General features: G+C 51.3%; 1 protein-coding gene across 3 annotated transcripts in view; it reads right to left on the bottom strand.

The window, feature by feature from the left end:
- LAMA5 (laminin subunit alpha 5) overlaps window positions 1–23984 on the bottom strand; it is a 178643-nt gene that overhangs the window by 41648 nt on the left and 113011 nt on the right. For 2 of the 3 annotated variants that reach the window (XM_075012169.1, XM_075012170.1), the window contains 18 exons: window positions 23786–23885; window positions 23174–23226; window positions 21198–21303; window positions 20369–20468; window positions 19786–19942; window positions 17465–17603; window positions 12320–12462; window positions 12105–12211; window positions 10476–10629; window positions 9829–9989; window positions 8977–9085; window positions 7095–7192; window positions 6467–6668; window positions 5833–5959; window positions 4103–4242; window positions 3034–3149; window positions 2012–2223; window positions 389–593 (listed from right to left, as the gene is read on the bottom strand). In XM_075012169.1, the coding sequence (XP_074868270.1) occupies window positions 389–593; window positions 2012–2223; window positions 3034–3149; window positions 4103–4242; window positions 5833–5959; window positions 6467–6668; window positions 7095–7192; window positions 8977–9085; window positions 9829–9989; window positions 10476–10629; window positions 12105–12211; window positions 12320–12462; window positions 17465–17603; window positions 19786–19942; window positions 20369–20468; window positions 21198–21303; window positions 23174–23226; window positions 23786–23885 (2429 nt within the window). Of the gene's footprint in view, window positions 1–388; window positions 594–2011; window positions 2224–3033; window positions 3150–4102; window positions 4243–5832; window positions 5960–6466; window positions 6669–7094; window positions 7193–8976; window positions 9086–9828; window positions 9990–10475; window positions 10630–12104; window positions 12212–12319; window positions 12463–17069; window positions 17200–17464; window positions 17604–19785; window positions 19943–20368; window positions 20469–21197; window positions 21304–23173; window positions 23227–23785; window positions 23886–23984 lie in introns of all 3 variants that reach the window. The other variant, XM_075012171.1, reaches the window with a different exon arrangement.

Here is a 23984-nt window from a genome sequence, read left to right as displayed (position 1 = left end):
CACCCATAGAAACACACATTGCCCACTGTGGGTGCTCTGTTTATCAACTGGGCAACACCTCAACCTCTCCTGGGGGGATGCCCAAGCACTCGGCTTACCGGGAACACTACCCACAGGGCTCCATAAGACCAGATGTCTAAGCAAGGGGTGAGTAAACGTTTTACGCTGAGCCCCACTTGTCATCCCTGCAATTTGTAGGGTCCCCACAACCTGTTCACTGTAATCCAAACGGATGAAAATTGCGGTTAGGTTCACATTAAAAAAAAATCCTTTGGCACATGTAAAAAAAAAAAAAAAGAGTATGTACAACGTAAATCTAAGCCAATGATTCCTGTGCCACAGCACGGACATACCTCTATGGGGCCATGGGCCTGTCATTGTCCCTCACCTGCACTGGCCGCTGTCCACATCACATCCTGGCTCCGCCAGTTCTTGGACCCCTGTGCGAGAACAATTGCAGTCCTCACAGCCAATCAGGGGGTGGCAGCCAAAGGTCTGGGGTTCACAGACGACACACTCAGGCTTGATAGTATGCGGTGGACAGATGCACTGTCCCGTCACTTCGTCACACAGGCGGGTCCCGCAGTCACACGCTGAAGGGAAAGGAAGAAGCTGAGTTCACTCTGGAAGCCATAAGAACCACCCAATGAAACAGAGCTGCAGCAAGACCACGGTTGCAAAGGGCCGGTCAACTTGAGACCTTGAAATCGATCCTAGATATTCAATTCCAGCTATCACAATTGTGTAGCTCGAATCAATGTATCTGCAACTGACTCATCTGGCCGTCCTCATTGAGAGAGATGGATGGGAGAAACTCTCCCGTCGACCTCTCTTACTCCTCGTGAGAATGAGGCTTGACTGTCAGCCCCTGAGAGTTCCATTTCATGAGTCCCCGCTAGACGTGTCAAACCGAATCCTGGAAGTGTAGATGTACCAAAGTCACAAAAGCAAGTACTGGGGAGCTTGCGCTCTGCCCATCTGCAGCCAGCCTCTCAACTGCACCCAGCACTGCCTGTTCAGACACCAATGCCAACCCAGTGACGGGCACCAAGGGGTGAAGGCAAAGGGCTTCTCTCCGTTTGTCATTGAGCCTGGGAACAAGGTTTAAAGTGGGCCCAAGAAAGCCAAGGTCATCAGTTCTGAGCAGACATCTGCCAAGAGAACGGTGGTGGTGACTCCAAGATCATAAATATACTGCAAGGGAAGAAAGTCAGTGCACAGAGAGGAGCAGTCGCTCCACTTGATTTCTGTGCTCTGGAGTCTAAGAGGAGTCCTGCACACACGGGACAGCACGGCAGACGGCTCTCCCACCTCCCGACAACAGATATGCACGGTGCAGGCGCCAGGCCAGGAGATTGTGCGCCCCACCTACAAACTTGGCAAGACTGACTGTGATGCTTGTTCCAAGGTTGCCCAGAGGAGAATAGGGAGTTGGTACCAACTGAAATGCAAAGCTGGAAGACACAGACGTGTCTGGTTTGGTTTAACTAAATATTGACAAGCACAAGTGAGGGGCAGAGAATAGGTCCACATTTAACCCCAGACTTGGCGTTTGCAGAGCACATGTCTGCGTATTTCCAAACTAAGTGGGCGTGGAAAACCAGAGGCCAGGTTTGAGTATAAAAACACAGTGAAACCCAGCTTAACAATCCCCAGGGCTACCAAAGAAGGGATGTTCCAGACAAGCTGGGCTACACAGCGTTAAGTACACCAGGAACCCTGGGTTCCTTGAGACAAATGGCACTGGGGGAGTGCCTGTTGGAGAGGGTCTCTAGTCTGCCAGTGGTGCTGTGAGCTGTAATGCTGTTTAACCCCCACCCCCTCTGTGCAAACTTCACAGGCTGAATCTCCCAGAACCTCTGACTCCCACAAAGGAGGCAGAAAACTGGGTTACCTTGTCTGCCATTTTCAAGGCCTCCACAACATGCATCTGGCCCCCAGCAGCCATCAAAGCTCTGCGTGCTGAGGGGAGCAGAGCCACCCTCCAGAGACACAGAGTGGGGTAACTCACGCCTGCAGCTGGGGAAGCCCCAGTAACCGGTGGCGCACCGGGAACACTCTCGGCCGATGATGTTGGATTTGCAGGTGCACTGCCCGCCAAACAGCTCGCACTGGCTCCCAGTGGCCCCAGCCTCATGGCAGCGGCAGGACTGGGCTCCGTTGTTGTAGAACAGAGAGAGCGAGATGGCTGAGTCCCTGCAGAACTTGGAGGACGTGGTGGGACTGCAAAGGAGGAGGGGAGAAGTTCCTGGGCTGGGGTCTGTTACACCACACTCCCCTCAGAGCAGCCACAGGGCTGATTTCCCCTGCCAGCCCTTCCCCCAAAGCAAGGATACTTGAGGCTCCCAAGGGAGGACAAAAACTACAGGACAGACTTTAAATGAGGCCACTCAAGACCAAGGAGCTCCCAACCCTTCAACCACCTACTGAGCTGGTCTAAAGGCTGCTCTGTGCCAGCCACCCTCAGCCACTACTGAAGCCAGCAGGAGTCAGGCACTCAGCACTGTGCAGGTTCAGGTGCTCTAGATCATTAAGGACCCATAAATGCTCCTTTTGATCCCCGGGAAGGAGACTTGTCTGCTTAAGTTAAAACCAAGATTTTAAGCAATATAAACATGGGTATTGCGTCATTTAAATCTGCAAGGTCCTTGGATTAAATCATCCCCAATCCGAGTGAATCAGTACACAACAAAATCCAGCTACTGAAAAACACAGCACATTGATTTATCAACTGGGTGTGGCCGACAGAAGGGAAGCAATTAAAGCAGACAATACCAGCCTCCTACCCAGATGCATTTCCTCAGGAACGCCCTGCATCTGAGTGTCCAACATGCTAGCCACTAGTTGCATGTGACTATGTGGCTGGTTGAGTGTGGCTGCTTGGTTTGAACGATAAATACATTTTCAGAATCATGTAGCTGCTGCTTCACAACTGGTTGGACACCATAATCCTACACTCTGCTGCTTCTGTTTCATAAACGTGCAAAGCCATTGGGTAGCAGAACAGAGTCACTTGAAAACCAGGGCTCTTACTTGATGTAGAAACTATTGACTCCACAGTTTCTGATAAACTCGTAGGATTTGTCCAGGGGTTCCTCCAGCAGGTACTGAGAGCTGTAGCTCTCTTCAGGCACCACAAGGATGTAATCCTGTAGCAAAACACAAAGCAACCAACCATACCTAGGGGTAAGTGCTTCCTCCTGGCAATGGCTTTGGTAAGCCAGAGAGAACCACAAGCAGCACATGAAGCCAATCAACTCACACAACTGCCTGAGCAAGTATTTACCAACTGTTAGCGACTCCAAGAGCTGGGACATGGTGCAACACTTCAAAGTGCTGGTCTTTTGAAAAGACAGTAAGTGTGGCCCAGCGTAGTGCCATGGGCAATGGCCCATATTAATGGGACTCAGGCAGGTACAAGACCCACCAAAGGCAGTGCACCTATGAGATTGGGAGTCAGGACACTAGTGTTCAATTTCCAACTTTGTGGCCTCCAGTGAATCCTTTAAGCACTTCGTGCCTCAGTTTCCCCATCTGGACGACCTGGATAATAATGCCCACCTACCTCTGTCTCTAGAGACCCTTGGACAAAAGAGGTGGTGCAAGTACCACGTATTTGCGCAAGAGTGTACAAAACCAATTGTGTAAAAATACAAAACAGGATCATGGCTGTGCAATGCCCCGACTGCCTAAAGCTGCAGCCAGGGCAGGAAGGGAATTTCCTCCTGGCCCTCACACATTGTCATGTGACACTGACACAGCTTGATTAAGCTCAGGATCCTCCCCTCTCTGCTAACAAGGCTCTTCATTAAGTGGGTCAATGTCATAGCACAGTAGCGGCTGTTGCCCATTACTGACAGGTTCTGCTGAGCCCTCTAAGCGACAGGGCTACATTTCCCAACACTGGAAGCTATGATGCCACATTTCCTGACATTGGACATTATCAGAAAGGCTCAGAAATTGGAAAATGATGTGGAATGTTTCCTGATGCTCCCCTGCAGCAAACGCCCTGGAAAGCCATGGTAACAACTCCCTTCCTATTGCTGTCACAGGGATGGAACCAGGTCCGGATGGCACGGCTGCCTTTCAGCCACCAACTTACCAGCCACAGCTGCCTGCCTGCTGGCACACGAACAATCACCGTCAGTTCGTTGTCTGTAACATCCAGGATGATCTGGTTCTCAGAAACCACCACACTCCGGCAACCATATCCATGGGGGCAGAAAGCTGCCTGGGCCTGGCCTGAAAGGCCAAAACTAGACATCAACCCACAGCAGCCTCCCGCCAAACCCAACACAAGGCCGAGGCAGCCAGCTGGGAGCTGCGGCACAGACCAGCTCTCCCCACATGGCCCACTTCATGGTGCTCGTGTCTCAGACCATGACTGAGAGACAGTCAAGGCAATGCAAGTCACTGCTGCCATGTTCTGAGGTGGGGTCCAGCTTCAGGGCTGTGTGGTCTGAGTGAAAATATGGAGGAAGAGGAATAAAGGCAGACCCCAGAGAATGGGCTGAGCTTTGTAAAAGCCTGACCAGCAAGTGATACGTGTGTTGGTGTCAGTGCCACTCACTTGTCGTTCCACAGCTGGGTAAAGCATCTTGCAAAACCCAGTGCAAATCTTCCCCTCAGCCCCGGGCTTTGTAAAATTGATGCTTCTCGGCAGTAGAAATGGAAACGGTGACAGCTGGACAGCATCTCCACCAGGGGCCCACTCTCTACAGCCCAGGGAAATTGGCAGTTTGGATCCCTAAACATGCTGAGCCCATGCAGCTTGCACTGAAGCAATGGAACCTGCAGGTCAGCACTGCAGAAAGGCAGGTCCCTTTAATGACATGTTTGTGAGGATTCTGCCTCACTTTACACACCCATGTTTGAACAGTCTGGCTCTCATTTCACCTTCCTAGAGCGTGCTGTAGTGACTGAAAGTACTAGCTCCCACGGGGCCTCCCCTTCACTGCAGTCAGCACACACACAGGAAAACAGATACATTTTACAGGGGATCCAAGGAAACAGCTAGATTTGTAGTCGTCTTGCAGATTTCCAAGATGAAAGGAAAGATTAGATCATCTAATCTGACATGGATCTCTCAGGCCAACTCAGAATTTCACCCAGTTACTCCTATACCGAGCCCAATAACCTGTGTTTGGCCAACGTATATTTTCCAGAAAGTCACCCCATATGTAGTTGAAGGTTTTGGTACAGGTTGAACCTCTCTCATCCAGCAGCCTCAGGACCTGACCGGTGCTGGACAGAAGAATTTGCTGGACCCGGGGAGGTATTATCTAGCACATTATGAACACTTTCATGGCTTACTGGAGTCTGAGAAGACATTTAGGGGTACATTAGAGCTAAATAACAGCACAGAACTCTGAGAGCCAGGACTGGTGGCTGGAAACAAACTTTCTGGGACCACAGGAAACTTGGCCACACCCATGACAAGTGGTTGTCTGGCTAATTACGGATGTTGCTGGATGAGAGAGTTCTGGATTAGAGGGGTTCAACCTGTAGTTAATACCAACCATTATCACTCTGAAAAATTGCCTCCCTTCTAATTTGAATGTATTTGTCTATAACTTCCAGTGGCTGGTTCTTATTCTGCCAGTTTCCAGCAGATTAAAGATCCTTTAATACCCAGAGCAGATCCCTATTCCCTTTGGGACGGTTCCAATGCAGCTGTCGCCAGGGCCCTGGCTAGGAGAAAGAGGCAGTTTGGATATCTTTGACTTTCTCCCTTCCTCCAGGCAAGGCCGAGTGGTGGATGACAAAAGGAGTTTTCAGATCACCTTCCCCAGGTCCCTCAGTCCCCAGAGCCTCTCACCCTACTCTGCTCACCTTGCCAAATCCGCCCGCCGTTGATCAACACTTCCACAGGGAATGTGGGGTGGTGGGGCTGGTAGTAGTGCAGGATGAAAGCGTAGCGGCCCAGGGTCTGGATCTGGCTGTTAAACACGACTGCAGCCTGGCCCAAAAGACAGGAGCAAAGAAATCAGGGTTGACATAACACACTCCTATTCCAATCCCTGCACACCACTTGCACCAGTACCATTTACTGGATTCTGCGCTTAGCGCCACCTGCACTCGCCTCCCTTGTGTGCGTGACATTCTCAGGTAGCCCCTCCATTCTCCCAGGAAGCTCGCTTACACTAAGGCAGCGGCTCCCAGGTTGGAGTCTCTGGGCCCTAAGGCCTGCAGCAGGGGTCTCTGAGAATGAATCAGAGCTAAGGAGGGTCCATGGAGATTCCAAAACAATCCATGGCATTAAAGCACCCGAGAAGCCCGGAGTAGAGCACAGTTGTGCTGCAGCTAATGAAGATGGAAGGGAAAGTCACCAGCGCCTCACATGCATATTCATTCTGCTGTTTTGCTGAGACTTGAATTTTCACCTATTCAGGGCAGCCACTCGAGACAACGACCCCATTGCCACAGGGAGGGAAAGCCCAACCCTGCTGCAGCCTGTCTTTGTTACCTGGAAAGGCTGCAGGAGAATGAGCTCTGCTGAGGAGTCCACCATGGTCGGAGGCCGGGAGGATGGCTCAGCTGGGGCGCCCGTTGGAGCGATGGTGAAGGCATGAATCAAGGGAAAGTCTGGAGGGAGTGGCAGAGCCTGGCCTTCTTCCAGGACAATGGACTGAGAGAGCTTCAGAAACCTTGATGGGACACAGGAACTGCTGCAGGAGGGAGAAACACAACACATGGGACCGCTGGCAGTACAAAGACAGAACTCTGTGCCTTGGCAAGGGAGAGTCCTGCGGGTCTTTATGTAGCACTGGTGGAGGGAGGGAAATTTACCAGGGCTATACTCATGGTAAGCGATGCACAAGAGTAGGAATTCAGACACACTGAACTGCTGTCACTGAACATGAGCAAGTCCCGGAATGGCTATTTCACTGGAGCGATGCACATAGTAGATCACATAAGAGAGACCATCTAATTTAGAGGTGAGAGCACTGGACCAGAGAGCTGAGTTCTAATCCCAACTCTAACACTGGCTCAAATGGGCAGGTCACTTCACTGCTTTGTGCCTTCACCTTTGAAATGGGGATAATCGTCACTCTCCTAGGCAAAGGGCTTAAAGAACCCAGGCATCCTATTACCTGGAGGATGAGAAAGCTCCATGGAGGCTGATGCAGTGAACCTTTGGCTCAACAAATTCCATGGTGAATTGTCCATAAGGCATCAGGTACACTTTATGCTACAGCACCCAGAGGGAAAGAGAAGACAGCGGTTAAATAAAACTCTCTGCTACTTTAAGTCTAGATCAGCTCCTATGCCCTCAAACCTCCAACGATCAGGCTGAATACCCTAAAGATCCCCTCATAGGCACTTCACTCTAGGGCGGGGTGGGCAATAATTTTTGATGAGGTGTAGGGCAGCACGCCAAGATTTTGGTGAGGGCTGCACGTTTCTATGGAGAGACTGTGGAGTCTGAGAAGGAGGTTGGGTTCCATGTGGCTCTCTGCACTGGGGAGGGAGGCTTCATGTGCTGTCCCTGCCCCGGGCAAAATCCCTCACTTCCTATTGGTTGGAAAATCAGCCAATGAGAGCTGAGAAATTGTACTCCCAGAAAATCTTGCCCATCCCTTCTGTAGTGAATATGTGTGTTGTAGAGACCCTGTGTTTGGTGGAAGACAGAAACCAAGAATGTATGAATTCAAGTGCTCTAAGGTAAGATTTTTATATACTTGTAAGTGATTTAGAACATTGGGACTCAACTTTACCAGTGTAAATCTACTAATGTAAAAACTTTCAGGAGTCTGGTATGTTTTGCATACCCTAAGTTTCACCCTCATTTAAAAAATACTTGCTTTCAAAAATCAGGCCTAAAAATACAAAAGTGTCCCCACATTCTACTACTGAAAATGGCCTACTTTCTCATTTTTACCAAAAAAAGTATACAATAAATTGATGGGAATATAAATATCATAAGTTCACAGTGCAGTGTATGGAGCAATATAAGAAAGTCATTCCTATACGAAATATCAGCACAGACTTCACCAGTGGTTTTATGTAGCCTCTTGTAAAACTGGACAACCATCTAGACGAGCTGATGAGAAGGCCTCTGCGAATTGCCAGAGTGTATGCGTACACCTGGTTGAGATCCACAGATTTACCGCTTACTTCCCATTTTCAAAATCGACTTTGGCAGTATGCCCTGCTCCACATTATCTCATCACAGTAGGCTGGCCCACATTACAGAGTCCAGGTAGATGTTTAGCTCCTGAGTGACTACGTTCCATTTTCAAAGGGGAGTGAAATCTACTGACTTTCAAAGACATTTAGTACCACTTTCCAAAGAGGGCGCTAAATGTTACTGAGTGTCAATGGGACTCACATACTCAAGCCACTTCTGAAAATGGGACTCAGGGCTGCCCATGCAGATGCTCAGTGTGCAGTAAGCATCTCTAATGTGTGCTAGGCAGCCACACACCAAACTTCGTGTGGACTCTGCCACTGTGCGCTATGAATTCTGCCGTGCCCTTTGATCTACAGGTAAAAAACGCACAGAGAACTTAAAGCAAGTAGCGGGAAAGTCCACACAGACAGCGCATGGCAAGCTGGAGATTTACAGCCCAATTTGCGGCACACTTGCTAACTGTGCACACAGCCTTTACTGTCGCTTAGGACCGAAACATCTACACTGAATTTGTCTGTATGGTCCGGACAGTGGTGCTACATGCTTTGCTGAAAGAGACTGCAGGAGATATACCACTGAATAGCTGAAAGGCCCCAGAAGAGCCAATTCTGCAACAGACAAGCCCTTTCTCCCCCACTCCATTGATTCTAAGTTCCTATGATACAAACTTCACCACATCATTGACCTGCCACTTCTTCTCCCAGACAGCAGCCAGCCACAGTGAATTGGCCAGGATACAGACTTAGGGACGTCACTCCTAGTTAACTTTCAGACCCCTTGCTTCCCACCACCACCTATTGACAAAGAATACTGCACAGCTGTCCTTTGCAACAACGCCTTACCAGGAAGAAGTGGGCTTGGTCTGCAGTGAGCCGAATGGTTCCCTCTGTCGTAAGTTCAAAAGCTGCCAAACGATTCTGTGCATCTAAGACTATCCCACGGCAAAGGAAACTGTAGGACAAAAAAAGAACTCAAGGATGGCCCCAGGCAGAGCCATAATTCATCTCTTGTCTTGCCAGATATACATTCTTGAAGATATTTATATAAAAGCTGAGGTAAGTCTTTAAACTGCTGCTCTGGCAAGTCACAAGAGTGCATTTCCTACGGATATCCCAAGCTTTTGTTTCCTACTGCCAAGGTCACAGTTTGATGTCAAACACGAGCGCAGCTCCCAGACAAGACACTCTGTCTGTGGATTACATAAATATTGTCTAGTGCTTGGCTCGGGTGACTTGGGTTCAGGACTTGTCTTCTATTTCCAGCCACTCACTCTTGCTGGGATCCCACCAGGTCACGTAGGCCCAGATTTCCAGTACTGGGAAAGCATGTGAGATAAGCAAGCATCAAATCTGCAAGTGCTGCCCGAAGCGTGGACAAAAGGGGCTCTGAAAGGGTGGGCTGCCTGCTCTCCAATTTCTCTACTATTGAACGAGAGCAACAAGGGGCCCACCCTCCACAGGACTTGTGAGAGTCAAGGTGGCACCAAGCTCCCATGGTGGGTAATGACCTGACACATGAGTCCAGGTACAACATCCTTATTACTAGGCACAAGGCTGGACTAGCACAGTAAGGCAGGAAGCAATTGAACAAAGAAGCTGGTCCCTGCACTATCTGTAACACCCAGGAGAGGGACGTTACCATACCCACGTCACCTGCCCCTTGGCTCAGCCTCTTGTTCAGCTCTGGTTTTGTACCTGTAGTCACATGGGTGGAAGGTGATGGACCCCTGTTGGGCAGCCAATTGTAGGGAACTCATCACTACACCGGCCGTCTGCACCGCACCCTGGTTGGCGTATTCCACCAGCAGCACATATCTCCCAGGCTGGGGCACAGCGAGCCGCAGCTGAACCTCCACCTGGGTGAGATGAAAATGTGACCGAGGGACACAATGCATCTCCTCTCACCCTGCTGCACACGAAGATTACTGGTGTGACGTAGCAGCTTTCCAACTCCTGACCCGCTGCACTCCACATGCCAAAATAATACATTGCTACAGCTCTAAGCGATGTTGCTCCCCATATATATCTGCCAGCTGGGGGCTACCTCAGTGAGATTCTTCGGTACTCAGGCTTCAATGTATGGCCAAGCTAAGAAGGCAGGAGGCCAAGTATTAAAATCCCAATGTCACAAATACACCCGCTCCCCCCTCTCCTGTTTCTCTCCCAGGGCAGTGTGTACAGGGGTGACTGCATGGCTGAGCACCCGAACAGATTCCCCCATGGCGCTGGAGGAGCAGCAGGGGAAAGGAGGCCGTGTAGGTGAGTCCCAGGACATCGAAAATAAACCACCTCACCCAGGGCTGCATCTCCTTCGAGAAGGGTAAAATAAAGGAGCTACTCACATCACTGCCACGGCACAGTGCCATCTGCGGGTGCGACGGGGTGATGCGCAGGGTGGGACAGGACCTGGGTAAGCTGTTGTCCAGCCGGCACACCATGTCTCCTCCAGACGCAGAAGGGAAGTGGTCCACAGACAGGTACTTGTACAAGAGGCAGCTAGAAGTGTCAGGAAAGAATTTGTGCTGTTCTGTTAATACTGTCATGTCCAGCCAGTGAACAAAGCCAGGGCCTCATGGCTCATGTGAACACCCTGGCCTTGGAAGGAGCGGGAGATCATGTTTCATTGACCAGGTCAGTGAAAATTCCCTCGTGCCATGTGGTTCACGCGCCTCAGACAGGGCCGTCCCTAAGCATATGCACTGTATGCAGCTGCACAGGGCACCATGGTGCCCCAGAGTAAGTAGTGCCTTATGCTGCACCTGGGTAGGCCTAGAGCGGCCAGTGGACCACGCTGCCTCAAGCAGCCCCAACTCCCTGGCCTCTGCTCTGCCTCCCAACCCTGGAGGCCCAGTCACTCAGCACCCCCTCCCCTGTTCTTCCTCCTGTTGCCCAACCCCCTGGCTCCTCAGCCCCACCCACCCATGCTGCTTCCCAGCCCCTCACCCTGCAGGCCCCATATCCCAGTCTCGCTCCCCACTGTTCTACCTCTGGTCCCCAACAGCCCAATCCCCTGGCTCTGGAGGTCTGCACTGCTCCCCGCTTCCACCTGCTCCCACACAAGCCTCCTTGTCCTGCTCTTGCTGCCATATCCCTGAGCCTCTCCCCTTCCTCCCCTCCGAGTTGCTGCTCAGTTCCTAGGCCAGGGAGAGGGATGCAGGTGCTCAGACTGCGTGGGGCACCCAAAATCCAAAGGACGGCCCTGGCCTCAGGTCTGACTGGGAGGGACCAAGTCTGGGGGCAGTCTCCACAGCCCAGTCAGCCCAGTCTGGCAGTCTCCACAGAGGCCACAGGGGAACGCACTGAATGAGGTACGGACTCCTGCCTGCCAGGAACCGAGGAGGCTGGCAGCACTTTTCATGCTGGCCAGTAAACATGGCTTCTGGCTCACAACATTCCACTCTAGGGGAGTGAGCAGGGTTGTGCCTGCAGCAGTCACCTAAAGGGGAATGAGGCAGCTCCCCCAGCGATGAACCTGTGAACAATCCACTCCCCTAGGCAACAGCTTCTCCTCAATGCTATCATGCCCCACTGGGATTGTGTGAGGACCTCCCGTTAGGCAAGAGGAAGCCACTCAGCCTCCAACGCCGGCCTTCTTCCTATGTTCCATTGTCACCATCAAAGTCTCTCCCCACCCAGCCAGCATCATCTCTGAGGCCTGCAGACTCTTGTGAACACAACTCTCCTCTGCTGGCCTGAACGACAGGAGGCAGCACCACAAGGATCCTGCGGTAGTTAGCTGTTGTGGCTGGCATCTTCTGTGAGCCTAAGCCCAACCCTGCCCCAGTTTTCTGGGGTTCCGTGACCTGGTGAAGGGAGATCTCCTCCAACCCAGCAAGCAGTTCTCTTGGGACAGCAATGCAGCCCTGCAAAGAGCAGGGCTGTCTATGGTTTCTTTTGTACCAGAGAGTTAAGGACACTGGGCAGGCCCCAAGTAAGACAGATCCCAGACAAAGAGAAATGGAGCTCCTTACTTCTGACCAGCTTGTTCGGGGGCAGGGCTGTAGGTACACGGCTCTGTGACCTTCACCTGCAGTATGGGCGCCTCATAGTACGAGCTGGGGAGCAGAACCAAATAATCCTGGAATGGGGAGGAGACGAAGGGGCAGATGTTAAGAGTGGTTCTGTTCCTTGGGGAATGGCTGGACAGTGACCTGTGGTGGGGGGAGAAGATGGGGCAGGGCCTTACCAGCAGGATGCCCTCGGCCTCAACGATCAGAGACCACATGTTGGGGTTCAGCACAAAGGGTTCCCCGAAGCTGTTCTGAGGGACGGTGACAAAAGCTGGCTCAGTGGTGGGAGTGAAAATGATCTGCTTGGTCTGCTCGGTACCTGCGGTGCAAAGGGCAAGAGATTGTGACGGTGCTGGAAGTGGCCCAAGCTCAGGCGGCTCTGAGGAGATACTGCCCAATGGGCAGCAAAGGCTGGGGGAAGTGACTCTGTAAACGTGACACAGGGGGAGCCTGGTTTAGTTTCCTGCAGCCGCGTCCAGAATGGATGCACTGAGGTCTCACATCAGCCAACACCACCCTTCCCCACAGCAGAATCTGCTCAGTGAACAAATCACTGACTGCTCGCCTATTGCTAGTCTGTGGCCCTCATCAAGCGCCCAGGTCCAGACCTAACGCACAGCTTATCTGCCATGAAATCATTCAAAGACGAGTGACAAGAATGAATCATAAAAATTCCGGATGGTGGATAACATGTCATGCTACAGACTCTGAAACCCTCCAGCCTATTCCCATCAACCACAGCAACAAACATCTGCAGAGCAATTTAACGCAACAACGTTCACCTGGACTTCAGGCCCCGTCCTTCTCCCACTGAAAATGTTTTAGCTAAACTGACCCTCCATTGAATTTTTCAATCAGCCACGTTTGGTACATTCACTGCACAGCACCTAGCAGCTGAAGGACCACCGGCTACTTTGCAGGTTCGTTTTAAACACATTAGTCTGAGCAGATGCACTGGCCTGCATTGGGGGTGGGAGAGGGGATGAATTGAGGCAGGAGGCTGGGAATTCACACGCTCCTTCCTCTGCCTACCCAGGTGCAGTACATTTACAGCAGAGCACACAGCAAGGGTGGGAGAGGTCAGGAAGAAGGAGCATGCTACAGGTTGAACATTGCTCTTCCAGAACACTCTCATTCGGGCAAACTCTGTAATCCAGCATGATTTTAGTTAGCTGGATGACCACTTACCACAGGCGTGGCCAACTTTCCCATGGTCCCATAAAGTTTGTTTCCAGCCACCCGTCCTGGCTCTCAGTGTTCTGTGCTGTTATTTAGCCGTAATTTACCCCTAAATGTCTTCTAAGAGCCCAGTAAGTAGTGGAAGTGCTGGTGATGCTGCTAGACAATATTGACCTCCTGTGGTCCAGCAAATTCTCTGGTCTGGCACTGGTCAGGTCCCAAGGGTGCCAGATTAGAGAGGTTCAACCTGTACTGCTATGACTATTTAGCAGCATCCAGTGTGTGGATAGCACATTTAACTCAAGACCGGGCCCTAGATTCCTGGACCATAGCAATCAAGTGCAGCACCACCTACGCAGGGGATAAGGAGGCACATGTGTTGGACACTTTTGTGAGAGCACTCAGAGAATTTGTACCTTTAACCACAGCAAATATTTGCAAATGGAAAAAATTCCCCAAAAGGGCAAGAGCAAAAACAGGTTATGTCTGAAAATTACACCCACTAACAAGGGACCGTGTCGCTTTTGAAAAGCATTCCCTACATGCATAGCTCTCAGGGAGCGAAGGGGTTAAATTCTTGTCCAAGAGAATGCTGTAAGGGACAAGCTTGCTTCTAGGCCTCAGGTCTCCACACCTACGACCCCTTCCCTGCAGAGTGAGGGAGTCTCCAAGTTTGGGATGCTACATGGCTGAGCCAAGCAGTTGCTGAGAGGGGTCCACTCATTGGTCTGTCAGGCTGGGAATATTGCTCCTGCATTAACAAACATGTGAAGCTTCCAAGGCAGGGAAACAACCTGTTATACAGCAAGCTGGCTGTAGGCCTTTCTGAATGCTGCTGTGACCAAGTGACCTTCAGCAGGCAGCGGACAAGTGGATGACCCTTCTCTTAACTCTCCAGTGTAGAAACATAACTGGTCATATTAGCCAGCTGCATTCTTCTTCAAGTAACATCTGGACATGTCAGGCACCGCATAGAGCAGAGGTTAGCAACCCTTCTGAGGCAGTGCTGAAATTTGACCTTCTGATCTCCATGTACAGTCCAAGTGCTGGTGATGCTTTTTAAACCACTAGTAGTCCTCCTTACAACAGCTTCATTCACAAATTAAGAGGCCGAGCTTTACCGCGTTGGGAGTATTAGCTGGGCTTTTGTCAACCCACAGGTGGCATGGCTTCGAGCAAGTGTCAGGCTCCATGGCGGAGGAGGGGCAGGGCTGGGCTCCTGCCTCGCATGCCAATGAAAACTGGCTTGTGTGGCACTCTTGGCACCTGTGCTGGGGGGTTGCTGACCCCTGATATAGATCCTCCAGCTGCTCACTTTACAAAGTAAAGCAACGTTTTCTTCTGTGCCAGCCCAGCAGCACCAAATACACAATCACATTTTCTATTCAATGGCACCTTTCATCCCAGGGTCCCAGGCACTACCTCAGCATTGGAGAATTAAGGATCCTCCTCCCTGTCTGGAAGCATTGTTGTGTAGTTCGTGAAATGGAGATCCAGAGGTCAATGACCGGTCAGTGGCAGAGAACACCAGTTCTGTACCTTATTTCTTAACCACTAGACTGGGGCTCTGCAAGGTGCTACTGAATAGCACAGCACCAGCTCCCTGAAACAGAACTCAGCTGACAATAAATGAGTAGAGGCTGAAAGCAGCTCATGCTGTGAAGGCTGTTGCACTGGATTTGGTGGCACCACGGCACATGGGAAGACACGCCAGGCCAAGTGCAGTGCTATTCCCTTGCAAGGACACAGTGAGAGCTGCTACTCTAGGTTAGTTCTCCAGAGGAAGAAATCACTGCAGTTGGCTTTGCAGCTTTGCGACTTGCTGGTTTTCATTATAGACAACCAAATCGCCCTTTCCAGGGACTGCAATTTTCCACACACCTGTCAACTCAAGAACTTCACTGCGCAGATAGATTAGCTAATCTGTGCCAGCAAATGCACTTCGCATGGGGAATTCAGAGATCCTCTGTATGAAAAACCTGCAAACACAATTCCCCAGAAAAACACGTGGTATCAAGAGGTTGCAGAGTCACTCTTCAAAAAAGTGAATGCAAAATAGCGGCTGCAAACAAAGGCTGGAGCAGAATTTTACTGCTCCTATTCTTCACCAGGCTGAGTGGAAACCAGATGTTATGACTCCATCCTGGCACGGGCAGGGTGGACAAAGGGGACGGAGAAGCCTGACTCCCTTCCAAGTCATTATTTGTGGAAAACCACCCTACAGAAGGGCCATGCCCACAAGGTTCTATGGGCATCTCTTAAAAGTCCTACAGAATGTAAAAGAAAGGGACAATTTTGCCAAGGGGTTTGTGACCTGTCCTATAAAAAGCAGTCATTGTCTATGCAGCCCGATGGAATTTTTCGAGAAGTGACACAAGCAGTCCCTGGCAGCCTAGAATACTGCTGCCATGTGGGTATGACAGAAGCTTTTGAACTCCAAGCTTTGGAGTAAAGGGAGGGGCGCGGGGGGCACGTTGGGGAGATACGCAGCTGCTCCTCTATTGTCTTCTGCTGTCACCGACAGACTAGAGATAGCAGCTCCTCCCAGGTACTTGCCAACTCATCCTGCCTGAAGGAGAAGAGTCGCCCAGGAAACATAGGGTCTGTGTGTTGTGGGGAAGGCAGATGGGCTCAGAGAGTGAGGCCTCCAGAGAGAGGGCGGCTCTGGTGAGGTAAATTGCTCCAAGAGGACTGGCACTCAAATCGGCCTAGCAATGTACTCCTGGGCCATGAGCTGCCAGAACAGTGGAAGCTGCTGGCTGGGTAACAGCCCAGGGGAGATGCAGACTGACTGAGCTGCCAGAAAAAGCCAGTGACAGAAAGGCTCCCCAGTTCCCATCCTCTGGCCTAGCTGAGGGGGGTAATTAACAGCAGTGTGTTGATGCAGGCCCAGGCATGTTAGTCAGCTGAGGTGAAAAACCTTTTATCCTCCTCCACAAAAAGCCATTTGTCCCAGCGTGTGCTTGCCCACACATGGCTGATTTCTGGCCCGTACAGAACGCAGGCCTCCACTCCTTTCAAGCGGTCTCTGCTGGCTTTTCCTTCCCCTGCCTGCACACAATGGGTGACTGGCGCCTATGTAGCCAGTGTAGAGCAACTGCCAAAAGCAGCAGGAAAACCTGTTAAACACCTGCCAGGACAGGCCACTGGCACTTCCCAAGGCCAAAAATCAGGCTCTTCTGCCTTGTCCTCTGAATCAGGAAGGGCAGATGGTCTCCTGCTACGCCTCTAGATTTGAAATACAAGGTGACGTGCTCCAATGGTAGGAGAAGGCAGAAGGGAACACAAGCAGAGGAGAAGTACCTCCCCTGCCCTACATGTCCCGGTGCTTTATTCACTAGCCAGCAGTGAGACAGGGCCTGAAAAATAAACCCAGGGTCCAGATGCTGAAGTTGGGATCTGGTTCCTTCTTGGACGCGTAGTTGCTCCTCTCAGGCTCTGCAAGGGCCTTCAAGGCCATCCTTCAGGGGTGCCAGGCAGGAAGTTTCATGTAAACCTTACACCGCCTCCTCCCACATCGGCTGAGTAGACGAGAGCTCTCTGCAGCGCTCAGAGCCATGGCTGGGGATTGCTGTGACACTGGTATGTTAACTGGGGCAGTGGTGTCTTGATCCAGCCCTGGGGTCTGTGGAGCAGGAGTTCCAGGATAAAGCCGTTCGGAGGCATCCTCGGGGAGCAGCGCCGTGGGAGGCTGCGTGGGGAGGGAAGGAAGCAGCAATGGCACAGGGAGCAGCGTGGGATCCTTACCTCTCCTTCGTGGCTGATAAGCTGTAATTTTGCCATACACAGTGGCCCCTCCTGAATTAATATACCTCAGGATGACATGGAAGAGATAGAGCTCTGCCTCCTTCACGTCTACCGTGACTCTGACTTTACTCTGCAAAAAGCAAAAGCACATGGGGCACACGTCACAGTGAGGCCAGCACCGGGCCTGTCACCCGCCCTGTGGGAAAGCAGTACCTGCCTGCCTGCCTACCTGCCTCTCTCTCTGGTCCCCTCCCCTCTGCATGACACAGGCAACACGGTTGGCATGCTGGAGGAGGTTAGAACGTCCTCATGGGCGGCGTTTTGGAAAGGGGAGGAGGAGTGGTTTGCAGAAAGCGGGTTGTTTCTGTTAGTCCGGAAGGGAGAAATGCACTTACAGTTGCCACAAACATTAAACTTTCCTTCCTCAAGGACCGAGACCCTGCCTTCCACACTGGCTGGCCCCCGGTTGACGTAGCGGAAGACGATGCGGAAGAGGTCAGGGGAGGTCACACTGAAAGTCACCACTACCTTGGGCTGGTGGGAAAGAGAATGGGGAGAAAAGCAGAGCAACACCTTAAATCACCTCCACCACCAGCTGCCACCAGCCCCAGCACAGCAGCTCGGGGTCATGCTCTCTAAGCAACATGCCACAGCGCGGGGGGAGTCGAACAGCCACGCAGCCTAACAGCGCGAAGGAGGTGGCAGGAGAATGCATGGCACACGGGCCACTGTGTGCATTTTAAAAGCACCTGCCCACCCTCCTCCTCCATGCGTGCCGTGGCTGGGTGGACGGGGGCATGCACTGAATAGCAGCTCTGCTACCTGACAACACCTAGGAGGTCCTCTCACACAGGCGTGTGTTGAGGGGCGCTCAGACTCAGTGTGTAACTAGAGAGCATGCCTAGCCATCAACTTTTGAATGGAAGCTGCCTCGCGCTGAGGGGCAGTGTTATTTATTTATTTATTTATTTATTGGGGGTGAGGCAGGTTGCAGGCGGTTATTTTGCAGGGCATGTCCCAAGCTAGGGATACGAGGTCACTCTGACAAAATATCTGACTCCACTTTATTATTAACATAACACTGGTTTCAGAGGGGCAGCCATGTTAGTCTGTATCTACAAAAACAACAAGAAGTCCTGTGGCATCTTATAGACTAACAGATATTTTGGAGCATAAGCTTTTGTCAGCAAAGACCCACTTCATCATATGCATGAGTAGGGGGTTCCGGAGGAGGGTTTAAATATATGGGCTATGTTGGTTTGGTGCTTTATATTGTAACGAGACCACAGGTGGCTCCAAAGCCACGTGTATCTATGCTCAAGGGTTCGTCCCTCAAATGTCTGCAGAGACGCCGTATGTGGAAATCACATGGTTCTTTCTGACACCTAAAATGCTAACACATAGCAAAGCCTGCTAAGGACACCAAGGAGTGATGTGTCCAGTTAATCAAGAGCCACCACATGGTCTTGATTCAGAAATGCATCCCTACCTGGGGAAGCTCATAAGCATGTGCTTAATGCTAAGTCCATGCTTAAATCCTATTGACTTTCATGGGATATAAGCACATGCTGAAGTGCTTTCCTGCACCATGGCCTCAGGGAACAAGTGAAGGTTTGCCATGGACATGATACACTGGCTACTGCAAAGGAGGGCCATTACCTCGAGAAAAGGTGCTGGCAAGGGACACTAAAGGCAGCTGGGTCCGACTAGCTGCTGGAGCAAAAGCTCCAAGTCCCTCTGAAAGGAGCTCCCATGAAAGAGGGGCCTGTTCACACTAAAGCTACGCACCTGTGCAGCTTTCCACACCCACTGGAGACTCTAAGGCAGCTACCGGACACCAAACCAAGTCAGCAGCAAAGTGCACAGCTCAAGCCTCTGGCTGCTCAGCCTGGGATTTTCAAAGGCGCTCATGGGAGTCAGGGGTTCGCTCCCACCAAAATTTAGCAACTGACTCCCTCCAGCCCCTCAGGGAACCCAGCCTAGCCAAGCAAAGCAAAGCACAGAATATTCCAGCTGCAGGTAAAGAGAGCAAGGGTCAGGATAAGGAGTCTGCTACATGAGACAACCCTGTATGGCTGCTCTATAAAAAAAGCCTCCCTGCTAGGGACACACAATCAACATTTGAATAGGGGTATGCAGAAGAAAGGCCCATGGAGGGAAAAGCTGGAGAGACCAGTGTCAGTGGGTGATACTGATGCACCCCTAGCGAACATGCAGAAAACTTAGCAACCATCCAGGCAATGCACCCATAAAGGGCATAAGCTGCACATGGCAAGGGGAGGGATGTGGCTTCCCTTCTGGGGTGGGAGAGCCTTATGCAGAGTGCGGCAGAACAGGGAAGAACTGATGCCCGGGCCCCCACAGATGTCATTTAGAGAAAGCCCCACAAGAGGCTCTGCAGTAACTGGATTAGGAGACATAGATCAGACAGCCAGAAGGGACCACCGTGGTCCTCCAGTCTGACCTCCTGAGCAGGGCTTCCTGAATTAGAGTATCTCCTATCCTCAGTCTAGGCTGTCCCTAATGTGACAGGAAATATCTGTGCAAACAGACTATATTTACACTGCACTGTTTGTTTTAGCCACCACATGACCTTGGGTTTAGAGAAGCTCTTTGGGTTAAAATAAGACACGTGTCTACAGCACATCACATTATTAGCTTTCCGTATCCTCTCCCGGTAGGGAGCACAGCCTGGGGCCAGACCTGTAAATCATACCTGAATGGGAGACATCTGAGCATATCCTCTCCAGCTGAAATTCTCAAACTCCAGAGGGTTGTAGCCGAAGCGAACGGCCCGGCCATCCAGTGTGGTGCCCTCTTCCAACTCAAATTTCAAGTGGTGGAGGTCAGGGAAATAATGGTCCTTTGCAGGCCTGGGGCAGAGAGTTGATAGGTATAAGCCTGGTTTCCACAGACCAGCTCCCACTTCATGCTACTCCCATGAATGGCTGTGACCTGAGGGGCTCCTTCCACACCTGTGAGAAGCCAGCAAGCGGAGTGGTGCCTGCAGCTTTTAACACCACATCCACAGCACTAACAGGGCATAAAACTGGAGCGGAGTTAACTCCTTTCCAGCTGTTCTAAAGAGGGAAGGGACAGGAGAGGAGGGGCCCTAACGAGGGGTGAACACACTAGGGTATAGGTGTGTGGCAATGGTTGCAAGGGATGGGAGGTGTGCGGCCTCGGGAGGGGTAAGGCTGTTGCACGCCAGCTGGGGAGGGGGCGCCAGAGAAGACTCCAGCTGAAGGAATGAAGTGCAAACACGCTGAGCCACTGGGGAATCGCAGCAAGCCTCTTACAGGGTACACGTAGGGCCCTGTGTGTTCTGTCTGCAGTGACAGGCTCCAGTCCTCGTCTCGCATGCCGGCCCGAGGGCCCCGCCAACGTCGCACCGGCAGCCTGAGGACAGGAAGCACATGTTTACATTCCACTGGCATTAACGAGCGCCGAAGAGCACTAGTCAAAGCCGCACACCGAAGGGAGGGGCAGCCAAGCGCTCTATCTTTATTCCATTGTATCTGTTTTCATGTTGGCTCAGACCCCGCTTGGATCTGCTTCTCCTCCACCTCAGTGCTCAGCTATGCCGAGACTGCCGGTGGGTGCTGAGAAGAACACAGGCCTGCAGAGGCTTGCAGTGAGCCCTCCTTGCTCCAGCCAGGCCTCTAACTCCCTGGTCCCTGTAGCAGTCCTGCTCACTTCTCCCAGCACTCCTGTAGCACATTGCACAGGGGGCAGAACTGCACAGAGCAACAGGCAGCTGCAGCCTCTGCTGCTTCGCCTCTACTTACCAGCTTGAATGTGCACACAGGGTAACGGAAGTAGGTGCAAGAGCAAGCTTGGAAGGCAATAAGGAAACTCCAGGTGACCACCCTCCCCTGTTTCCCCCCTCCATCCTTAGTGGGATGGAAGAGAATGTGTGGACCATCTGATCCACTCCAGGCACATACAGTGAGTCAAAACCAGGCCCTCAATTCTACCACCTCAACCCTCTGTTCTCACCCTGCTTGGTTACCAGTCCTGAGGGTATCTCCCGCACAGAACCTAGACAGCTCCAGGGGCTGGCTCCTCTGCCCTGTTCTACACCAGCTGGCAGAGCAAGCCCCTTGTCAAAGAGCGAAGGGTACCCACCTTGACAGCCAAAGTAATTTGCATGGTCCAGGTTGAAGTATCCGTCCTTACATGTGGAGCAGAACTGGCCGCAGATGCTGGCTTTGCAGAAACACTGCCCGTTGCCCTAGGAGACAGACAGGGTCAGGCCGTGTTCCCTGGGAGTTGGCTCTGCCCCTCCTCAACACTCAGCACAACCAAATTAGTGTTTAAGAGAGGAAGTGTGGGGCAGTGGCCATGGCACAGGCCTGCCATTCTGGACACCCAGGTTTAGTGTCCGGCTCTGTCAGAGCTTCCCTAAGCAAGGGTGTGATTCAGCTCCCTCTCTGCACACTGAGGTAACAGCCCTGCCCTACCTCACATAGCACGGTGAGGAGAAAACCAGTAATGAGTGCGGGGCACAATAGGGCAGGTGCTGGCCAAGGAGCCAGGCTTGTAAACCACTCTCACACTACGCCCAATAAATAATACCATAATGGGGCTAGATCAATACCTACAGTTAGACTATTTCACAGCACGGTGACCGTACAAAGAGAGATGCATTTGATTCCCCTTATAAAATGCTAACGCTTTGTTATTATCCTCCCTTGGCCACCAACCACAGCACAGACTATGGACAGCAAAGTCATTTTACCTAGGCCAGGCAGGCACTGTGTGAGCTGCCTTAGGGGGATAATTGGGTCTTGCCTTGCAGAGGGTCTGTGCTGTCACAGCTACACCATTGTTACCACACTGGGGCATCCACCAATGCAGATGCAGTGCCCTAGTGTGAAAGGGGGCCAGGACCAGAGCAAATTACGATTTACACAGACACAGCACATCTACACCAAGGTTTGCACTAATGTAGTTGTGTCAGTATAACACCAACAACTAAAATCCTCATTCCTGAAAAGGCCTCAGTGATCATCCCTCAGCACAAGCTACTTGAAACAAAGGGAATTCTTCCCTTTCCTTGAGATGGGGAATGGGAAAACCCACTCTCCCTTAAGCACAGGGACAGCAGAATATGGCTGAGGCCCATTACCTTATGCAGCGGCCTTTACCTTTCCACATACATTACAAAGACCGTGATGGATGCTGAGAAGAATTCACACCTGCAACCCTGACAAACCACTCTGGAGTCTCCTGGCAAGGCTGCTGCCAGGGACCTGCCAGCCAGACTGGGCTCTGGGTGGATTACTATAGGTTGCAAATTCTTTGGGGGTAGGAGCTGTCTTTCTTGTACAGCACCTAACACATAAGATCCTGGTCCCTAGGTGCTACTGCAATACAAAAACAACACAATGTTTCTTGGTTTCTTGTAGGCCAAGCACAAACTCTCTGAATGACCTGACACCTATTTCTTAATTCTGATGTAGACTCTAAACCCAGGAGCTCCAGCTTCACCACATCAGCAGGATGAATACCAAGAGGGCAATGTGGATAAATGATCTCTAGTTTCAGCTTGACAAAGGGTACCCAGAACACACTGGAGCAACCTTTAGGCAGACAAGGCCACGTCAGAGGCTAGACATGGGGTTGCAGGAGCTAGCCTTATAAACCCAGGGGTGTGAGTTTGATCCTTCTTGGGGTTGCATCTGACAAAGTGGGTCTTTGCCCACAAAAGTTTATGCTCCAAAAAATCTGTTAGTCTGCAAGATGCCAAAGGACTTCTTGTTGTTTTTGCAGATACAGACTAACATGGCTACCTCCTGATACTCATTACCTAAAGAGATGGTGGGATTTCCATCCCTAGAGGATTTTAAGTCTAGGCTTGACGAAGTCTTGGCTGGGATGATTTAGTTAGTATTGATCCTGCTTTGGACAGGGGACTGGACTTGATGACCTCCTGAAGTCTCTTCCAGCCCTAGGATTTTATGATTCTATGATAGGACACTGAAACAAAGAGTGGTTCTGTGGCAGCCAGTTTTGGAGAGCTTCAGCTATTGAACACATGAATTCTAAAGGGATCCTACAGGGATCTCATTTTACACAGGGAACACTGTGAGTGATCTTACTTGCTGGCACTCTGCAACTCCGCTGATGGTGCCCTTGGTGTCACACTGGCAGCCTGAGGAGAGCACAAGAGAGTGAGGACAACCACCCAGCCATCATGAGACTATTAAATCCAGTCACACTGACACCACCGTTCCTTGCACCACAGGAAAGTAGACACGACAGAAGCCAAGGGGACGGAAAGATGAAATAAACCAGCTCTTAGCTTCCGCTACGGATGGAAACTAACCAGAGTAGCACACACTAAAGACTAGATTTTCAGCCATGCTTGCCCTGGATTTCACACATGCACAATCCCATTTTAGACACACAGAAAACCTGTATTTGAGCATGCAAATCTAGCACGTCAAGTCAGAGAGAAAAGCTGAGAATTTGGTCCTAGCAGAGCTGGCAAAACAAACCCTTGGATCCATTCATCTGAAAAAGGTCCCATGTCTGGCCCATCTCCTTGCTAAGTGTGGATTGCAAAGTCACTCCCTGCCACTTGGGATGCCAATTCTTCATGCCATTACTAAAGGTGGATATGATAGGGAATGGAGACAGCCTCCTAAGGCTTAAGTTTGGTGCTGAAACCTCGAGGGGAACGGACTCCTCTGATAATGTAAAGCCCTTACTTGTGCATCCATAGGGATTATCTGGAGTCAGGTTCCAGTACAGTGGTTTGCACCTGTCGCAAGCTGGACCTTCGACATATGCCCGGCACACACAGGAATCCTGAAAAAGAGGGGGAAAAACCCCAAGGATTAAGCAAAAATGCCAGGGGCTCAAGTAGCATCACAGTACCTGCAGCTAGAGAGACAGATGAAAGGTTGA

This window comes from Carettochelys insculpta, chromosome 17, assembly GCF_033958435.1.
Source record: "Carettochelys insculpta isolate YL-2023 chromosome 17, ASM3395843v1, whole genome shotgun sequence".
Taxonomy (NCBI): Eukaryota; Metazoa; Chordata; order Testudines; family Carettochelyidae; genus Carettochelys; species Carettochelys insculpta.
This window is presented reverse-complemented; position numbering and strand designations above follow the sequence as displayed.